The sequence below is a fragment of the Falco rusticolus genome, chromosome Z (genome assembly GCF_015220075.1).
Source record: "Falco rusticolus isolate bFalRus1 chromosome Z, bFalRus1.pri, whole genome shotgun sequence".
Taxonomy (NCBI): Eukaryota; Metazoa; Chordata; class Aves; order Falconiformes; family Falconidae; genus Falco; species Falco rusticolus.
The window spans coordinates 81,248,513-81,270,324 of record NC_051210.1 but is presented as its reverse complement, the minus strand read 5'-3'; the positions used below and the strand labels follow the sequence as shown (position 1 = coordinate 81,270,324).

The 21,812-nt window shown below is 46.4% G+C and overlaps 1 protein-coding gene across 3 annotated transcripts in view; it reads right to left on the bottom strand.

Annotated features, from left to right (window-relative positions):
- CTIF (cap binding complex dependent translation initiation factor) overlaps positions 1 to 21,812 on the bottom strand; it is a 141,422-nt gene that overhangs the window by 84,280 nt on the left and 35,330 nt on the right. For all 3 annotated transcript variants that reach the window (XM_037374327.1, XM_037374328.1, XM_037374330.1), the window contains 3 exons: positions 10,808 to 10,881; positions 9,830 to 9,934; positions 5,717 to 5,792 (listed from right to left, as the gene is read on the bottom strand). In XM_037374327.1, coding sequence (XP_037230224.1) covers positions 5,717 to 5,792; positions 9,830 to 9,934; positions 10,808 to 10,881 — 255 coding nt within the window. The remainder of the gene's footprint in view (positions 1 to 5,716; positions 5,793 to 9,829; positions 9,935 to 10,807; positions 10,882 to 21,812) is intronic.

Here is a 21,812-nt window from a genome sequence, read left to right as displayed (position 1 = left end):
GACCCTCCTTGCACACCCCAAACCTGTGTCTCTGAACCCAGCTGACCCAACCGGGGTGCGAGAGCACCCCAGTGCCTCCCATCCTGGCAGGAGCTCATTACAGGTCCACCGCTCTCCAAACAGGGCAGCCTGGCCCCAGTCCTGCCCAGCTGACCAGTACCAGCTCCAGGAACCGCAATAAAAAACAGGCATCATTGTGCCCACCAGGTTGGGAAGACACCCCATGAACTGTGAACCAACATTGCCAAGTCTGTTTGACCTGGGTGACAGCCAGAAAAATCAAATCAGCCCTGAGAAGAGGGAGTCCAATCTCATTTGTTACAATCAGAAACCAGCTTTGAACCATAATAATAATAATAATAATAATAATAATAATAATAATAATAATAATAATAATAATAATAATAATAATAATAATAATAGTGGTAGTTACAATAATAGTAATAATAATGGAAATGTCAAAGTTCTTGGCCATTTCCCCGGTGTTCCCTTGTGCAGTAAGTCTATCATATGATACAGAAGACCATCATAATCTGAAAGAAAACACTGGAAAAGCTTTCCTTTTCTGCGTGTCTGATAAAAACAGGTTCAGGGCTCACAGCGACTGTGCTTTACTGCCAAAGCCCAATCTTGGACCTTGTAAGAACCTGCAAGCTGGTGGCCTGTGTAGGAGATAAGCCAGCCTTGGTCTGGGCCTCTCCTCTCCAGTGCGCTGGAGATGGCAACCATCTCACCTGCCTTCCTTGGTCAATGGTGGCCTTAACACTGACATGGGAGGGACGCTGAAGGGGTTACAGGTGACCATGGCAGTTTGCCCTCTCAGCCCATGGAGATGGTCATTGTCAGCTGGGTTAAATGCAATAAAAAACAGGCCAGAGAAAGACCATATCTTACTGGAAGTCACAGCAAAACAAAAGCTTTTTACTCAGCAGTGGAGCTCCAACTCCCAATACGTTGTGACCTATACTCAAGTAAACCCTGGCTCTTTGACAGGGACTTTCCACAGTGGTTTTAGCAGTTACAGTATTGGAAAGACCCTTGGGATATAAGAAGCTGGCTTGTTAGACTAGAAACTTCCTCTAGAAGCAATCCCATGCCTACATGTTCTGGATGGAGTCCAGTGGGATCTAGGGGTGGGGAGAAGAAATCCGCGCGGTCTGGGGCTCCTAGGGAGCCACCCCAACTTGTTCATAAGCATTTGGTGGACACATAAAGGATGTCAGGGTTAGACTTGGTGAGCGGCAAGAGGGACACGCAGCACCTGGGGCACAGCACATGGACTAGATCACTTCCAGTGGGAGAGGGATGCCAGACAGAGGGATGAGCCCACCCGAACTCTACCAGTGCGGAACAGCCTACTGAGAGAGGGCCACGTTGCTGTGGCCAAGGCTCTGGAAGAGGAAGGGGCTGGGCTGGCTAACAGGCTGGCTAAAATGAGAACTGCCCGGCCCTGTAGTGCAGAAAGAGCAGGTAAAAGAAGATGTGGAGAGGATGGCAACTCTGTATGGTGATAGCAAATAAGACCACTCCACCCAAGAGCTGTCCCCGAGCTCCAAAGAGACCTGTCCCCCTGCCACTACCACCCTGGAAGGGTCAGCGGTCTGTAGGGTCTAGGAGCAAGCCCTTGCACCCGTGCTGGACACTGCCCTCCCCTTGCATGCAGAGTGACAGCAGAGGGGATGCTCGCCCACAGTCCACTCTCCCCTCCCGGACACCTGGGCTGGCTTCATCTCTGTTAAGGAAGCTTTCATATCTGAACAAGTCCATGTGTGAGCTGGTCCCTCTGGGCTCCTTGCAGAACTGACAGGGAAAGGACATGGGTATCCTCAGATGGGAATCACCCAACCTTCTCTAGACCTCTACACTGAGATGCAACAAATCATGCTCCAGCATGTCCACACCTCTCCTATGGCAGGAACCCCAAGCGGCCAGGCCATGCACAGGTCCCACCTTTACTGACATGACCTCTGCACTGAATTGTAAGGTCTGAATTGAAAATACTCGTCAGTGAGGAGGGGTCCCAGGGACAGTGGGCAGAGACGCCTGTTAGGTGCCTGCATTCAGATGGAATCCCAGCACAGTCAGGAATCCTGGTGCTTCTAAGCCTGTTTGGACAAAGTCAGGAACAGAGCTGTGCTAAGAGGAACATGAGCAACTTACAGAGTCTGCCTTTCTCCGAAGGAGCTGCTCCCCTGTTTCTCATCCAACAAGGAAGCTGGATGACAACTGTAGCCAGAAGAGAAACAAGTAGCTTATTGTAACTCCAAGCACATGACAAAAAGGGTCAAAAATCAGTAAGGAAGCTGAAGATGAGCTGTGAGGCAATTAAGATGCCAAACCAAATGATATCAATGCTGTCTTCCAAGTTTATCCCATAGCTCCAGCAAAGCCCAGTATGCCTTTCAGAGATGCCACATAATGTCTACCTCCTAAAACACAGGGTGAGGAGCTGCTGGCCAGCGAAGGCACAGCCACACCGTTTGGAGGAGGGCAGGCCTGTCCTGAAGGCACAAGTCCAGCTAAATGAAAGCCAAGAACTGCAAGATGCCAGCCCAGAAACCACTTGGGATGTGTCCCAAACCCCTCTGCTTGTGTCTAGCAGCATTCACAGCATGTCCTTATGGCATGCAGCCTTCTGTATCCTTCACGAGCTACAGCAGCTTCACAGGGAGGATGCGGGGTATCTTGTAGGACGTGACCCCTTGGGTTGTTTTCTCTGAGTAGAATTTGCCAAGGGCTTGCAGTCTGGAGACTGTATGTATGACCAGGGCATTTGGCTCCGATGCATCCAAGCCTGAAAGCCTTTCCAAGCATTTGCCAAAGGGAGCAAAAGCAAAACACCCTGACCCAGCCCTCCCCGTGATGTCTTCATGACACCAGGATGGTTACGTGATTCCCTCTGACAAACCAGCCGAGGTGAAAACAGAGAGGAGGATGAAGATTGCATCTGAGCTGCGCCTCTCTAATGCAGCAGACAACCAATCCTCCCTGGCGCGTAATAAAAAACAGATCTTATGAATGGAGAATACTTATCTTCAAAAGATTATATTCTTCCAAAGTCACTGTTTGGCAGCTTAGGTGAATTTGTGCCCAAATCCAACTACAGACTCCTATGAGTAAGGAGAGATGAAGAGGTTACCGCTCACGAAAGCCAAAGCAATGACCTCACGAGCTCCTAGCCATGCGGCTTTCAAACCCAAAACCTATTTACCAGTAAAACCAAGCAGCCCAGATAAGCTTTGAAAAGATGTGGCAGGAGGAAGGATCAAAATACCCGTTATCACGCAGGGGTGGCGCCCAGCGCCGGAGCACAGCTGGATTCGCCTGCGGCGTGTGTCCACCAGATGGCAGAGCACGCCCGGCACTCCCGGCGCCGCGTGCAGGCGCGCCCCAGTTTCAAAACAAAAGGCTGGCGACACACACTTTTCTCTCAGACGCCTATGAAGTAAGAGGGTATGGGGGGAGGTTGTTCAGATTGTTGGGGTTTTTTTTCCCCCCTGTTAATTGCCAAATAGTCATAGGCTTTCCTTGCAATATTTTGTTAAAATACTCTGGACAGATTCCTGCAGCAAAACTCATGTATATATATACCAACATCCAGATATCCAGAATATTCTGCTTTACCCATTAGGGGTGTGACTGTATCTCTCTGTAGAGATACACATACAGATCTGGACGTATACTGGAAATCAGCTCTAGATTCATGTCCTATGTCTATCATACTTCAGCAAGGAACCCAAATTTCCCAAGCAGCCTGCAAGTAAAACCTGCTACCTCTCTCAAACTTGGTGCTTTTAATCCTACTATAGCTGCTGAAGAACATTCAGCAGCAAAACATTTGCAACCAAATCCTGCTGGAGGATGCTCAGACCAGCCCCTCCATCCATGCATGGCTGCTGTAAGCAACACACGAGCTCTTAAACACAGACAGAACAAGAATTTATGTATCTCCAACCTGAAAAGCCTCTTCTGCAGGATATGACACAAACGTAACCACAGTGTGGCAAAACCCCATAGAAGGTGAAGGATTTTTCATCCATAGGCTCACACAAATATTTTCCCTTATGCCCCCACATACTGTGCTCCACAGAGCCATTTAAAACAGGGGATAAAGACCAGCAAAATCACTGTTGGCATTGTACGATTGCATTCAAATCCAGTTAACAATGATATGTCAGGATTAAACCAGCTGTCTGCAAGTATTTCACTTGTCAACACAGAATAAGATAAATCCTCACCCAGAACTAGCTGGCTCCTGGTTCCCACACACACATATGACTATATATGCCTAGGTAAGCGCGTCTCCAAAATAATGCAGCATTGCACGAGTCTGCCCAGAGGCACAAACAAAACTCCAAGTCCAGCATTCCCACTAGATCCTCCAGCTTAGAGGTGCCACGCTAACAATTAAGCTACGTGTTAAGGTATATATTGGAATTAATTCACTGGACTCAATGGACTCAACCAGGTGTTATGACAAGATGAGATGATAGCCTGGTGTTAGTACAGGGCAGACCAACAACCAGACCAGGAGGACTCGGCTTAATAGCCGTTGATTAGAAAAGAAGTTAAACCCTAGAGGAGAAAGTCAGCTCCTCATACCAAAGATGGTTTGATTCCTCATTTCCAATTACTCCTCAGGGAAAATAACCTTATTTTGCAAAATTACTAGGGTATGTGTCAGCTGAACCTGATGTTTTCTCCCTGTGACCTAAAGTCCAGACATACCAAGCATGGAAGAGACTGAGCAGAAAGCAGCTGCAGGCAACGCTTCTTCCTGCCAAAGTCAGCAGCACTTTTCCACTCCTTCCACTGGTTCGTGTATTCAGTGCCAGCTAGCTTACCCAAAAGAAATAATAAGGCAGATCATCACATGGTTTGCAGGATGAGCGAAGTTTTTCCTTACATGATGCATGAGCAAGAAGCCCAGCAAGCTCTTTGCTCAGCACTGAAAAGGGTAACGCTACCACAGCACGGGATGTCTCTGACCTCCCTTCTGGAGGCAAAGAGACTTCAGCAGAAACACGCTGAGCATCCTAAGAAACTTGCCTAGCCCAAGACACTCAGCTCCTTTGAGGACTAGGGCTCTGGAGAGTGAAAAATTACATGATGCTGATAAATCAGCCTATTCAACTGGACTTTTTAACTGAGGGTCTCACCCTGCCATTCCCTAACACGCAAGCATCAAAGGTCATTTAACCAGAACTACCAAAACTAGGCTAAAAAGAGAGATCTGGAGAAGGAACAGGCTGGAGAAAACATGCAAGCACACGACCACTGCATATAAACAAAACATACACCCCATAGGGGAAACATCTGGGTCAGCACACTGTCACTGCTGGCTTTCTGGCAGTGATTTATTTTGGAGCTGTCAGGAGGGTTAATGCTTTTCAGAACCTCCTTTCCTAAAACATATGAGCCCTGTGTACCTGTATGTGTATAAATATATATATTTTTTTATATGTATCTATATACAGTTCTCAATGTTTTACCTCCCAATGAAGCCTACGTGGCAACTGCCCTTGCCCAGCACTAAGGTTCACAGCAAGGCTTGCTGAAACCACAGGCTTAAATCTCCATCACAAAGCCTGAAGGATGCTCGGAGCATCCAGCCCAGCAGCCTTCCCACTTCTGGGGAGGGTTTCCTAAGGATAGGTAAGGCAAGGAGCTGCTGGTCTCCACCGTACCAAGGGCAGGAGATGTCCTCATCACCTACCTGCCACACTGGAAGGACTTTCTGTATGTCATTCAAGTCGATGCTGTCACCATCCTCGTATTTCCCTTTTCCAAGCCTGTGGCAAGAAGAACACAAACAAACAAAAAAACATGTGAAACCTCACTGGAGCAAAAGCTAATTTTCTATTATGGCACATGGGGAAGATTATTTCTTACTGCAAAGGACCCTCATGAAAACAAAGAGGCTCTCTGAAGCGAGTATGCTGTGCCTCCAAAACACTCCCACGTGGGTATAAAGCTGTTAATACAAAATTAAATGCTTTTCTCAGTCGTCTCCACCTGCACCATCCACCATAGCATTCAAATGCTTTTGGTAATAGCAGCAGTGAGAAAAACCGAAGGTGGTCCTGAGCAGCAGCATTGGGTGATTTAATTCCCTGACGAAGCAAAACGAAAAGCACAGCCCACCTGGAAAAAAAAATAGTGAGGGCACAAAAATTTAATGAAAAATGTTTTCTTTGAAGCACTGCTCATTTGTTGGTCTCCACGGAACTTTCGCTTCCCCTGCTGAGAAAGGTGTCAGTGAACAAGCACAAACATACATCTCAGCAAACAGCAATCGACATAAATACAAACACAGCTCAATATGCAAAAAAATTGGGGTGAGAAGGCAAGCACTGACAGACCAAGCATGTAGGACTTTCTTGTATGAAGAAAGGAATATAAACACTCCGAAGATAATTACTAGCTGGATGCAGAGTTTGTAATGATACAAAATAAAAAATGGGTCAATAAATATCATCCTTCTGCATTTATAAATAACTGAGGTGATCTATTTTTATTATGCAAGAACGATAATGTATTTCTTTGTGAATTGGTGACAAGATATTGTTAATAACATATATTAGACAGAAACTTCGATGGCAGCAGACTGAACTAATCAGTGCCTAGAAGTCAGAGAACAGACCTTGGTGGAATTACAGCAAACTGGGGGTGGGTGGGGTGGAAATCTGTAAAAACGGTAACTGCTAAAGCACCAGGCTCAAAAACCAGCACAGTAAATGGAAACAATTCAATTAACACCTTAACTGATATATGGGAAATCAGAGGTGTTCAACAACTGACTTTCCCTCATAGAGGAAATAGTGACTTTGATTGACAAAGGCAAAAATACAGTCTGTGTGTGTGTATAAAAATATAAATACATGAAATAATGTCTTTTACATATATATTTATATATGAGAAAAAAACACGAGTCAAACATCTGGGGACAAACAGTACCAGTTGCAGGTACAGAACAGTCAAGGGTATCATAGGAAAACGTTATCTGGAAAGGATGGGTACTGTCCCGGGGTGAATATCTGATGCTGGACTGTGGCATAAAGGCAGGGGATGAGGAAGCAGGGATTAGCGGGATGAAGGCAGCTTTCCTCGAGAGACAGCACAGCTGAGCCTGAACTACAGGACCACAGGCAGCTCTGGCAGTCACGTTTTGAAGAGGTGGTAGAGAAATTTCTTAAGAGTATGGGAAAAACTAAAGTGATACACAATTTGGGGAGAAACCTTGAATGAAGAGAAAAGATCAGCTACAAGAAGTTGTTTGAACTGGAAGAGCGAAGAACAGCAAGAGCTAACGCTGGAAATTAAAGTCAGGCAAATTCAAGTCAGAAATCAGGTACAGTTCCCTGGTTTTCCTTGACCACTGCACTTTGATTATTCAGCATACCACCAAACTCAGCATCTTCCAACAAAATGAGATGTTTTTCTGGAGGAAGTATGCTTCAGCCAAGCAAAGACACTTGGGGTCAATCAACTGGATGCAACTACATGGCCAACCCTGGGCAACTGATTGGATGAAGGAGTAAGTTGGTCCCTTTGGTACTTAGCATAGAGCACACATACTAAACAGCATCTCTTCTTTTTTTTTTCCTATTAATTTTTTCATTGCAGCACTAACATGTTAAAAAGCCCCACTCAAGCAAGAGGGAAAAGGCCTAGCTAGCAGCTGGAGATTCTCGGAGGTTCAGCAAGCTGAATTGCGCTCAGCACAGATTTGGCATGGAGAGCTGAGGAATGCACAACAGACACAATTACAAAAGTTAAAAAATAAAACCACTTTTGCCTGTGCTGCTTCTATTCTAGTGCAGGTTACTTATATGACCTGCATTTTGGGAGATGCACTGCTTGTGCTGACAGCATCTGTTAACTCTTCTGCATATACATGAATTCTTATCCCATTTTTACAGCTGTAGTATTTAAAAGTGATTAAGTATCTCATCTCTGTACTGCCTTCTCTACCTCTTGGCACCCTGGGCATTCACAGTACACCAGGAACTGGAGGCACACCACAGAGCAGATCCTGCTGCATCCTCCCTATACGTAGCAGGTGCCACTAGTAGGATCACCTAGCAAGCGCCATCAACCATGGAGCACATTAAATCTTATTTTACAGAGGGAGCACATTATATCTTATTCTACAGAAAACGCTTAATCTCATTTTTTTCAAAACCATCTATAGAAATGGCAGTAAAAGTCACTAAGGCACTTAGTGACTTGGAAATTTAGTGCTGTATTGTTCCAAACACCCTGAAAATTGCTGTTTATATACTTACAGTAAATACTTACAGCGCAATGAAAATAAATAAAAGCTTTACGCAGTTGTGTGAGTCTGCCTGTCGCTATATGGTACAGGAGCCGGCTGCAGATGCTGAACCTGGGCTGGGGTGGGATTGCTAGCCTCGTGTTTCTAAACAAGATGTGCAGCCCACCCATACAGCACTGTGTTGGGAGAAGGGTTCGCCGGAGTCAAGAAATTACTCAATATGAGTTATGCATCTTGCTCAGCTTTATTGGCTTCTAACACTTCTTATATAGCCTCAATACACAAGCATGTCCCCAAAGCAAAAATATAAGTGGTTATCAGCCTCTAAGCGCGCGATGTTCTCACACCCCCAATTATTATGACTAAAGTAAGCATTCTATCCATGTAGCTAATCGTGTTGCTGTGCTTCAGCCTTGTAGTTTGTTACTCCCTATTTTCCCGTACGGTCCCTATCTCTCTTGGCCCTGCACCTCTTTCCCAGCAGCTGTAGCTCGTTACAGCCACGGCCTGTTGGCACAACATAATGACTTGGTCTCAGGATTCAAGAGTAGCTCAAGGCTACCTTTCTTGTTACCTTCAGCACAGCAACTTCAGCACAATTCTGATTACAGGCCTATTCTGATACCAGGCCTGGATTGCGCAGATCTTCAGAGATTCTAAGGCCACGCTTCTGCAGCCATTCTTCTACAGCACTGGCCTGTACTTAGGTTAAAACCAGTTATCAGCAGAAAAACCTTCTCTTAGAGTGGATTTCCATCCCTACATACAACAGGGCAATGAGATGTCACCTGCAATCTTCTCAACCCCATCATTTGGACTCGTTCTGATTTTTTTCCCCTCCTTTATGCTCTAAACAATAATAAGAAGAAAACCCAAACTATGATTGTTTCTCAGTTTGCAGAGAAACAGTGCTGTCCATCTAAGCAACACTGGTGATCCACCTGGTGCTGGCACTTATTTGGCTTGACCAACCGACAACCAAAGAGGAATCCAGCAACACCGTGGAAGCTCCTGGAAGCTGTCACTATCAAATAGAGCTGTTCAATGTTTTCACAATTGTATGGCTAGCAGATGGGGGATGAACACTAGGATCTACATGGATCACATTGATGCTCTCTCCATGGATCACATTGATGCTCTCTCGTTCCCTAAAGTCTTGCTGGGGAGAAACCCTGTCTCTCATAGAAACTGTAACTGGGATCAACACTAAGCCAAGACTTTTCTTCCAATACTCAGAGATGTTTAAATCTAGGAGACTTGAACGAGATGTTTAAATCTAGGGGACCTGGATCTAGAAAACTTGGATCCAGTGTGGTTTAAAGACTGAACTCTACCAAGCAATGCAAAATACAGTGAGCAACTCTGCTCCAGCCCAGAGCTGGATGACAGAAGAGCCAGACACGGATCACGGCACCCTCAAACCTCGCACATGGTCCAGTGCCCCTTCCCCACGTCCTCCACACGAGCTGTGCCACCAAGCTAGCATTCCTACAGCAAGGGAGAAGTTGGAGATGTTGCTGGCAAGCATGGTATCACACACACGGCACTCACCCTTCTCTGTCTATGTGAGGCAACGGGTGTTTGGAGGTGTTTCGCAGCTTCCTGTGAAATTGGGTGAAATCTAGTTTTTCAGGCTGCAAGTCCCACGTTGCACCACTAGGAGAGAAAAACAGGGAAAAACAAAGAAAAAGTCCACTACTAATTAAACAACACAGACCTGAAGGGCGGAGGGCACATTGGAGCCTGCAGATGAGGAAAGCTGGTACTTTTGGAAGCACCACTGCTGCAGAGCACATGGATGCAAGCCTCCAACTTTTGCACTGCTGCATCACATTCCATTTCTTCTGGTCTTTTGGAGATACCAAGCTTGCACTAAACCCCTAGTTCTGATGTACGATGCAGCACACACAAACGACACTTGCTCTCTGTATTAAGGGGGTATTGCAATAGGTAGTGGTCTGGTCCATGCAATGGAGATGTCCTCTCTGGTCCTGCACAACCTGCCCTCTCCAATGGCCTGAAGCAAGTCCCAGGTGAGAACTAAACCCCTGCAGACTCTTGCAGTGCTCCAGGCACAGAGATATACATGAAACTGGACAGAAAGCATATTTCACCACTTCCCCGTGTTGAAGCAGCAGCTGAAGAGCTCTTCCCAGCAGCTACAAAGCCAACACATGATCACACCTCCAGTTAATGAAAGAGTAAAATCCTGGAGTAGCAGCTCAGAGCTGTCTCAAGTCTTGCCTGCGCAGCTCTCGGATGACTGCAAGTAATCCTATCAGTACTGGTTTCAGATGTTTGGACTGCAAACCCATCCAGTAGCCTCCCCTAAGCGCACAGGATGCTTTAAGTAGATTGACTGTGCTTAGTGCCATGGGCTAAATGGGGATAGAGAGGAGGAGGAGCAGTGACGTGAGTATCAGCAGGGTACTCACTGATGCCTGGGTACCAGCGGGGTGGACACAACGGGCAAAGGTTAAGAGAGGGCAGCGCCCATCTCTCTCTTAAAGGACTTTAAAATCAGCTTACCTGAAGGAGTCAAAAGTGTTGGCAGCCCAGATGTCCGTGCCCAGCATGTCAAGGGAGCTCTCCTTGTTGCCATTCTAGGAGGGAGGGAAAGGCGGTTACTCGCCAGAAGGCACGCGGTGCTAGCCGGACCACGGCACAGTCCGGCACAGCCTCTCCCACTGCCAGCCACAGAGGTGTCCTGGCTCTGCACGTGGGCTCCTCCACTCCCATGTGAATCCACGCTCACTGCAACACAGAGTCCCCTTGCCCACTGCAAAAGCGCACCGTGAAGGCAAAGAGTGACACAGTTTCAGCCTTGGGGGTCACAAAGCTGCGGACAACATGGAGCAGACAACATGCAGGCTCAGCTCTGACTCCAACCCTGTCTTCCTACCCCACTGTCCACAACCTTCAAGACCCCACCAAGGTCCAGCAGGCAGGGTGACATCCTAGCCATGAAGACACTCAGCTTCAGAGTCACAGACCAGTTGAGGTGGGAAGGGATCTCTGAAGCTCATCAGGTCTAACCCTCCTGCTCAAATAGGGCCACCTACAACCAGGTGCCCAAGACCACATCCAGATGGCTTTAGAATGTCTCCAAGGATGGAGATAGTTTTCACCAGCTGCTACCAGAGCCTGCTGTCACCAAATAAGGACGGGGAAAGCTCAGTGCACACTACAGATGGTCACACTTTGCATCCATTCCCAGCACAACAACCCATTTAGGCACCAGATACTCCAAACACAGACACGTTGCTTCCTTTTTTTGTCTTCTCCAAGGAATCATGAATTAGATTTTAACCTCTGGGGATCTGCAGGTCAATATGTCTCTGCACAGAAAAACTACCAGAAATCTATAAAATTCTCATGGTCAGTTATGGAAGCTGAGCTTTTTATTTTAGGCAAACACAAGCAAAATTTTCTCCTGTCAAGGAGAGAAATTATTTTTCTAAATCCTTAGGAGCATCCTCATGTAGTATAATGAAAATAAACATGCGCAAGTCTTCATAGCTATCACTCAAAGAAGAGATACCTCTTCTTGCAGACAGATTAATTTCTTTTTCCATTTCCTATGGGCACGGGATATTTTAAGTACCTGTCAATGAGACAGCTACAATAGGATTTCCTAAGAGTAAAGGATTTGGGTTCAGGGAGAAAGACTGGGAACATGTAACCAATTGCAATGAGGCTGAGACAAATCAACAACAAAGATATTAAACAGCAAAAATTTAAGATGAAAGCAGGTTCCTAATGCAAAAGGTTGCATCCTAAAATTGTCACCCAAATTCAGCTCAGTATGGGAATTCTGAAGAGCCCGAAACAAAGCATCTAGCAATTACCCTCTGATGCTCTGTTTGAAATCTGTTTGGATGTGGCTGGAGGGCCTTGGCATTGACACCTCCTAACGTGCAGCATAAGCGGAGGCAGCACAAGCTGTCCCACCCAGCTGCCCTGCACCTCCTCAGCGCATCAGCTCGTCGGTGCTCTACCAGTGAGCAGGGTCAGCCCTGGCACAAATCCCGGCAATTAGGGGAAATTGCAGCCATGTTTTAGGTGGTGCAGGAAGCCAGATGGGTGCAAGCTTCCAGGCAGCAGTTGGATGCTCCCACCCAAACTGGGCTGCAGCTCCTGGCCCTCCTAGCTGATGTCCCCATAACCTCTTGGAGATGCTCCAAGCATTAGCCAGACTCCATAAAGATGGCACCAGGGCCAAACGATAACACACCTTGCCATTTAGTCATGAGTCACTACGATCATTTCAAGACATCCTTTTGGTCTTCGATGACCTGTTTTTACAACCACTTTCTGTCTTGACTCACAAGGCAGGGAGCATGCTTGCTGCTCAAATGAACCTGTGCTGCAGGGTGTTTGCTAAAATGCTCAAGGCACAGTACCAAGACTTAATAATAAGACTTTAAAAAAGCCAATTCTCAAGTCTGGGGACAAAAAAAAAATAATAAAAAAAATTGCATGTATTTAAGAAACTACTTGCTATCAGTTCCCCCAGGACTGCAATTAACAACCACAAGCTGTTTTAATGTGAAGATCCAGCCCTCAGCTTTAGATAATAATTTTCACCACAAAGAGGTTTTAGTACTGCAGAAAATTAACTAAGCCACTAGGAATGATGACTGAGACACACTGACAAGAATAACATCATACTCAGACAGACCAGAGATGTGGTAAAGCAGACCCTACAGACAGTATGGTTTAAATGCATGTCTACCACCTCTGTCCTCCGCCCCTGCGAGCATGCATCGCCTCCATCCACCGCCGCTCAGCCCCTGTCGCTGCCCACACAAACAGAGGGATGGACCACACTGCCAGCTCTGTGGACTCTGACTGCTTACCCATGCATGCAACTTCAGCAAATTCCCCACAAAGTCAGCATTTGCATGCACGCAGCAGCTTTCCAAAGCCCAGCTCAGCGTCCCACTGGTTCCTCTCACCGCTACCATCCTCCAGCAAAACACTACACATACAAAATCATGCTCTTTGTTGCACTATTGCAACTGTGTTAGCTCATTGCTGTGCTTGGCATTAACATAGAACAACGCCAAGTGATTGGCTGAGTCCATGATGTAAATTCAGAGATTATCCTGGGTCATGTGTTACTTTAGCATTTTTCAGTTCTATGTTTGAGGAGACTCCCCCAGCTTTCCTCCTGCTCAGGTGCCTGCAACCCCTGGATGCACTTTGGTAGAAAACAGAAAAGATAGATACTGAGCTGTCTGAAAAGGCTCCAATTAATGGTTTCCTTGTTGAAAATGGCAGGTTTTCATAAGAAAAATATACATATTTTGAGGAAGACAGTATTATCCCTGCTCAAACAAAAAAGGATATGTTGAGTGTTGTTCCCATCAGAAAGGATCATCACTTTCCAGTAGCTATGTGGTTCTGTGGGTCCTCTCTCACCACAGCATGGCTCAGGAGGACAAACTATTTCCTCAAGCTGAGATGGATGGATGGACTAGGACTTTGACCACTGGCCCTTTATCTCTCAGAGCCTGTCCTCCACTTCTGGCACAACCAGTGCTCACACATGCAGAAGCAGCACAACTCCAAGCGGACAGAGGAAGACAGATGCTGACTAAAACATGCAGAAGAGGTCCCTAGACTGAGTTCAAGGAATGGACCTAAAACCAAATCAAAAGCAAATTCTTACAGTCTTTTGCAGGGCAGGAAGTTAACTCCCCATCTAGCCCTGCTGACGCCTCCCATGGAAAGCAGCGTGACTCAAGGTCACCATTTAACACCATCTACATGGTGTCCACTCATGTATCAACTTCTAATGAAGACTTGCCAAAAAATGACAGACATCTCTTAATTTCCCAAAATTAAAATACTCCAAGACTTTAAATAAAGAAAAATAACCTAATTTCCTTTGCACTAAACTAGCTGACTAGGGACTTCTTTCCCAATATTAAGGCACCCAGCATACCTCAACAGACTTCTTGAGGCTGAAGGACAGCTCCAGCCCTCACAGCCATGTCACACATTATGCATGAATTAAGTAAGTCTCTGAGGTGTCCTTCATAATTGCCATGCACTCACACCCTACACGCAGACACACACACAAAACACGTCGTTAGGAGGATGCCTCTGATAAACAGCAAGCAAAGGACACAAGTTCAGCACATCACTACCAGGTATACCTTGGTCGATTGCCTGAACTGGCTGCTTCTCCCGGGGCTGCCAGACCTGGATCCAGACCCACACCTGGAGCCTGACCCAGGTCAGGATCCTGTGCTCCCACTGCTGCTGTGATCCCAACCTTCCAGGAAACAACAAACAGCTCGCTTTAGTCAAGGGCAATGCTGTCCTGCACCCACAAAACCCACTGATCTGGTGAGCCAGGAGAGCTCCAGCTCCCAGACCACCCATGCAAGCACCTACAAACCCATGCCCAACACCCTGATTTTGGGGCTTTCTCAGAGTCCTTCAACACCTTCTATTTACACATTGCAAAGGGATGACATTGTGGGAAGCTTCAATGAAGATAAAATTTGGCTCTAGTGCTCTAGTCTCTGCATGGGGAAATATAACACTTGCCTCCTCTACCTGCATGAGGATTAATTATGCATATTCAGCAATCTCAAGTCCTCTAAAACTGCTTAAGGGCATTTGGGACAACGCTCTTAACATGCTTTAACTCTTGGTCATCCCTGAACTGTTCAGGCAGTTGGACCTTCAGACTGAAACAGTCTATTCCATTCCATATCCTTAATTCCCCTCCCAAGCCTAAATCCACTTTTCAGTCAGTTTTTCCCTCTGCTTAGCCCACTGTTGGAGTCCAGCTACTCACATAACTGAAAACACCTGGAGTTCACCAGGAGACACAAATAACTATTCTTACCCATTAAGGAGCTGTCCCCACTGTTCTTTATTCTCCTAACACTTGTTCTACTGTCAAGCAACCTGCAGGTTTCTTGTTCAGCCTGTAGCCCTCAGGGCAAGATGAGTCATCTGGAAACCAGAATAACTCCCCCAACCAGCCTTGTCTACCCAGACATCCCACAAGGTGCTTGGGGAGAAAGGTGGATATTGTCAGGGTAATTGCTCCAAAAGCTTTGCTCAGAGGTTTGGGAAAGACCTTTGAAGTGACCTAAGATGATTAAAAAACCATGAAATCACAGAGTGCAAAATATTCAACTCTGTTGTACTCTGAAAATCTGGGAAATACAAAGGGGAGCATGTGTTTCAGGATGGGTGTGAGAGCTGGCACTTACACAGGGCTTCTCGTGGCTCAGACATCCACCCTGCAGACACTGCCATGGGCTAAAACAAGGGCAGAGCCACCTTGGCCTTCAAGAGCCAAAAAGACTTGCCAGCAAAGCAAGGGGTGAACTCCTCTTTGCATACAACAGCAAGTCCAAGTCACTAATTTGAGGGCACAAACCACATCCCAGCTCCACCACTGCCACCCAAGTTGGATGGGGCTGGGAGACAGCCACACAGCAGATCCCAAGCTACTTAAGGTGATGCTACCCAGTAGGTCCAGCACAGACCTCAGCGTATGTGAAACATTTAAGTGTCTACCCAACACAAGGGACTGGAAGCAAAATGGATGAGTACTGGTTTCTGTGTTGCTCCAGCTGCACATTCTCCATCCTCAAACCTAGCAAGTCTCAAGCAAGTTCAAATATATTGTGGTTGTTACAGCCTAAAATCAGCACCGACTTCAAAAGAGGAGGTCAAATGGTTTCACGTTGTATATAGATGAAATTTGAGAGGTTGTGGTTATTCCTACCACATGTTACAACAACAGTAGAAAGCACCTTCTTCCCTCCTCATCACTGTGACCTGAAATCTCCCTGGCTGAGAAATATCGAGTGGCACAAAGTTAAGGGAGTTGATAAACTGGCAGGGAGGGGAAAAAACTTGATCAATGCCACTTGTGAGACATGGGCAGGTGGCCACTTTGGGAAACCTTGGGGGTGAGCCAGTCTTGTAGGCATCCTGAGAAGTGAGAAATAACTCATTTGACATGGGAAAGCTGCGCACCAACTGGAAAGGTGGTTGGGACAAATAAACCTTCACCACCTAGATGTTCAAAGGACTAATTACCAGTTTACTGTATCCTACCCACTGAACATCTTGTCCATCCATGTATGGAAAATTTATGTGCCAACTGCTACAATGGGACCAAGTCAGCATATGCACCCCTTGCTTTAAAAGACACTGAAAAGGAACATCACCGTTCCGTTAAATCCAGTTGATTCAACTTTTGGTCACTTGCCTGCAGACCTGAGGTTATGCAAATTCCAGAAATGCTGCTGGCCACAATAAAATTCTTGTGAGAAACTGAGAGATTGGTACCACCGTGCACCGGTGTCCAAACCCACTGAGACAAGCAAGTGGATATGACAGAAACCAGTTAGATGAAAATCACAGGTATGCTTTCACTACATCAGCTTGTCTCCTGGCTCTAACTCATGGCCTGGGGTCTTCTTCCTGTTCATGTTCCTTCTCTTTATCATGCCCTATTAATATTTATATTTAAAAATTACTTATTTTTAAAATAAAAATTGTTGAACTAAAAATTATTGAAACTTCTGTTGAAGCTGAAACAGTCCAAATGAGTATGGCCTAAATACTCTCATGTTCAAACTCACCAGCACAGCCAGGCTCAGTATTTTACCTAAATTTCTGACTAATTGCCAAAGATGAACAACTCTTTACTGCTACCTTACTGACGTGGGTTAAAATCTCCAGAACAGAAATACATCCACCAAAAACTCCCTAAGACATTTCTGGTGGCTTTGTGCCCTTTAATAAAGTCCTTTTGTGCTAAAATGAACCCTCTCTGCAGGCCTCCTTTCTGCAGGAGCAGGGAAGCTCACACAAACCTCATGGTTGATGCTAGAGGAGTGGGTGAGAGTATGCAGGTAATGATCACTCCTTAATAAACAACAACCGAGCAACAAAATCCCTCCACCGGTATCATTGCAAAAAACATAAAAACCCCATCCCAACCCCAAAAAGGCAGCTGGACTTCAGTAGAAAGCTGATGCTCCATGGTGGAGAGACATGGCACTGCTCACCCTCCATCCCACAGCATGGCCACCTACATGTCTCCCACCCAGTGCTCTCGCTAAATTAATTCAGCATGTTGTCCACTGATCTGAACAGATTTGTCCACAGCTCTTGAGAAAAGCTGAAGAAACGGGTGTAATGGCATGAAGTTTTCCATCCCATGCCCTTGCCTCCTGCCAACCCCAATCCCCCTTCATCTGGCCTCACTACTCTCTGCTGTGCCCTCAAAAGACAAAGACTCCCCCAGTCTCTCCCAACACCCCAAACAGCCCTTGAACTCTTGTTCCCAGCTCTTATTTGGGCTCCTCCACCTACCAGTCATGGTCTACACTCACCAGCAGGAGACAGGACCTCTGAGCCACGTTTTGGGGCTGGGAGGGAAATGTCACCCCCTCCAAAGTGATTCCCAGCAGCTGCTCTCATCCACGCCAATCCCTCTGGCCAAGCTCTGCACCCTCTTGGGAACAGCAAGGCTTGTGCACACTAACACTGCCAGCCACCCTCCTTCAGAAAGTAGCTGTCAAATTAACACTTGCATTTTAATTAGCAATAATCATGTTTCACTTACACTGCAATTTTCACCTTCGCAGCTAGCTCTTTGAGCCATGAACTAATTAATCCCACTCCCTTTGCCAGCTCAAGAGTTAATACTTCCTGCTGCTTCAGTGCAAATTTGAAAATCTCATTTGCAGCAAAAGGAGGTAACTTCCCCCAATGCACAGGCATTAAACGGAAACATGGTGACCACCTACGTGGTTGCTCTCAGTGACAGTAAGTATGGGTGAAGCTGGTCATGTTAGAGGTGTACACCAACCATGGCAATACCACAAGCTTTAAGTGGCCTGAATACATCAGTGGATTCTTGATGAGATTCATGTTCAATTGTACGTAAAAAACTCAATATTCAGTGTACAGCATTCACAGCTTGAGGTGGGCCAAAGAAAAAGGAGAACCAGAAAGCCAGAGGACACAAAAGCCGCTGAGATATCCCCTGGGAATAACACTGGTTTCACCACTGTGACTACAAGGAGCTCCCTAGATCAAGTTGTGGGGTGTCCTTCAAATGACTCCCAAACTTTTAGTTTTAATCCTGGTCAGAACAGAATACAGCTATCATGTCAAAGGTCCTTTGTGAGGTTTTTCTGCAGCAGATGTTTTCACACACCCACTTTGTGCTGCAGCTATGAGAGTTATGACACTGGACTCCAAGTATCTCCCTGCTCTTCTAAACCTATTCAAGAACAACCACTCCCACTTTTCAATGGAAAAATAATGGTTTAATTATTTTAATAATTTAAAATGCCCCTTTTAAGAAAAATATATAAGATTACTGTAAACATTTTAATAGGGACAAATTTCCAGCTTCCTTCTTCTCAGTGCTTTGCATAAAGCTATAAGAAAACCAGAAAACTTACCCTTATAAAAGATTCATGCAGGAAAACCAACCACTTTGGCTCTACTCCCTCCCTCCCCAGGTCCATCCCCACCTTCGCTAGCCTTCTCCAATCTGGAACCATACCTGATCACTGTTTTGGTAAAGGCACAGCAGAAAGGACACTGAACATCGCTTGGAGCTCTTCTCCAACCAGGAAAAGTAAGGTTTTACCTACACCTGTGCCACAATACAGGACCAAAGGACCTGATGGGCTTGGAAGTAGGAGGTTAAGCCTACAAGATCTTTCTGGACTCATCAGGAAAGAGCCCAAGCCTGTGTGGTTGCGTTCCTTCCAGACAACATTGGAAGAGATGTGTTAGCCAAGGATGTGCTAGATAGCTCGTTTACGTGCAAGGATGAGGATGAGGAACACTGAGAGCACTCAGAATGGCACCAAGAACTTCACACAGGCCATGGCAACGCAGCAGCAAGCCCAAGCCTCAGAGGAGATGGCTCACATCATCCCTTCCCTGCCAAGAGCCTTGGCACTTGTTGACCTATGCAACCAAATCTGGGAAGAAGAATGGAGACCTCAAAAGCTAACTCAGTTACTGCAAATTCCACAAAAATAAGAGTGTGGGAAGCTCTCCCTTCAGCGGGCAGACCAGCATCATCCTGTCCACTCTACACACACAGAAACTGAGGGTGATGAGACATCCTCCCACATGAGCCACTAGTGACACCAGGCCTAGAAGACACCTTCCTCCATCCTTGGTAAGCAGCAATAGTTCTTCTAAATCAGGCAGCAAAGCACTTTGCACTCCCAGATCTTCAGACACCCAAGCAGGTGTCTGCTTCATGAGGGGGGGTGCTGCTTCATGAGCTGTATCCCGAACAGAAATCCCAGAGGAAGTTAAACCTATATATTAAAGGACTTGATTTCTGTCCCAGCAGTCCTCTCCGACCGTAACTGAACAGGGCTGCATTCACTACATGGAAGGAGTGTCACCCAGCAATTACAGGCAGAAAACCACCGGGTGACTGGTTTTCTCAGAGCTCCTCTTTGCTCATGGGGAGGTCACCTCAGTTAAAGATTTAATTTCTTCCTCTGTCAGGCAGGGCTACACCAACCTGTACTCACTGGCAAAGTCTCAAAACAACTCCCTGTCTTTCACTTTCCCTTTTTCTTTTGGAAATGAAGCAATGGCGACTGCAGTCTGCCAGCACCTACTTGTCCCAACAGGTCTTCAGCGTAGTGGCCAACCTTAATCAAATTCAGTATAAACTGGCCCTGAGCTATGATACAAGTGGGTCAGGGAGATGGAGAACCCCAAACTACCTCCAGGATCATCCCTCAAGCTTTGCTGAGCAAGAAAATCACTGTGCTTCAGATCTGGACCCAAGGATGGGCAACTAAAGCCAGACACAGGCTGTCTACCAGCATGGGGAGATGAATTAAATCTTTGGTCAGGAGATCTTGCCAGACTCTTTGCAAGCAGCACCCACCCACTCTCCAGCGCTGATCTGGTTAGCCAAGGATCTGCTGCCTGCTGTCATCAGATTTAAGCCAGCAAGAAGACAACTTCACAACCGACTTGACAAGTTTATGAGACAGCAGTGCTGCTCAAAGGAGCCTCAGTCCAACTCCGGACCTAGTGACATGGCCACTGCCCAAGGCTGTGAACCATTGCCACCTGCCTCTGCAGCATCCATCAGGGAAGATTTCCCGGTGTTTGACCCCATGTGGTCAAACAGCACTGATGCCTGTAAAAAAATATCTCTGGAATTGCAAGAGAAATCTGCAGTGATACTTTGTTTTTTCTGCTTTCTATACAATTAAGTTCTACTGTGCATTGAAATCTGTCATTTCCCAAGAGACAACTTCCACACATCCCCCCATCCTTACTATTGTTTTTGCTTTGGCAAAATAGCAGCTTTTTCAACCGTGACATCATATGGTTGGAAGCCAAGCACTCATCGTCAGAGGGGTTTTTGAGGTTCAGGGGGAACATGTGAAAGAGAGACCTGAAAGGTTTAAGTGGATCTGCTCTGCTCCCACTCCACACACAGCAGTGAAGACACCTCCTCTGGCTGCACCTCCCCCAGATACAGGCAGGTCACGTCCTCTGCTTACAGTCTAAGCTCACTACACGAAGCATCTCCTGCCTGGAAATGTTTTGGTACTAGCCCAGCACGATGCTTCTTTCAGTCATGGAGACATTGGAAATAAAGTTGCATGTAGTATTATATTTAATTTTGTGGGAACTTCTTATAATTTCCTTATCAGCAAGGCTTGGGTTTGGGTTCAGACATGCTTTGGCAGGATGTGCCAGGCTCAGTGACTGTGGCACACAGTCCCTGCAAAGCCCTCTACATCTCCATGCTACCAAACAGCACAGGACACTCAACATCTTAGGCTGTTAACTTGACAGCACAGTCCTTGAGGTGCTCTAGACCCTGGCCAGTTAAATCATCTCCAACCAAGACCCAAGAGTGACAACCCACCACCTCTGCCTGCCACAGGGATGCTGCTGTTTCTACTGGCTTCATGGGAAGGCAAACCAAGTCATCTCCACCACCAGCTCCTCGGGGAGGACAGCAGAAGGGTGCTACCAGCAGGGTGTAGGATAATCCAGATGTGATTCCTTATACCCTGCCTGCTCTTTCACTGATCAGTAGTGACCATCAACACAACCATCACCTGGAGAAGACTCTGAGGTCCCCAATCATGCAACAAGTCTGCTGCACCTGGTAGGACAGGGACAAACATGGAATTAAAAAGTTAAAATAAACTGCAGTCCCATTTACTGCCAACACCACAGGCTTTTGCTTGGTGATGATGGGTGATAGCCAGCCACCATGGGGGAAGGGATGGACTTGGCCAACAAGGAGGATTTTCAGCTCTCTGTCTCCCACCGCCTGGAGAAATGGGACAAACCTGCAGAGTTGCTCTGGTTTTTGTTAATGCCCTTTACGTAAGGGGAGCCTGGGATGGAGCTGCTGCCAGATCTTTCATGTACCAAGAGCTCCGCTGGCCCTCTAAATACATACCATACCAGAAGTCTCTTACTTAATGAATTGCTCTCAGAAATATATCAAAGAGCTTTCTATATG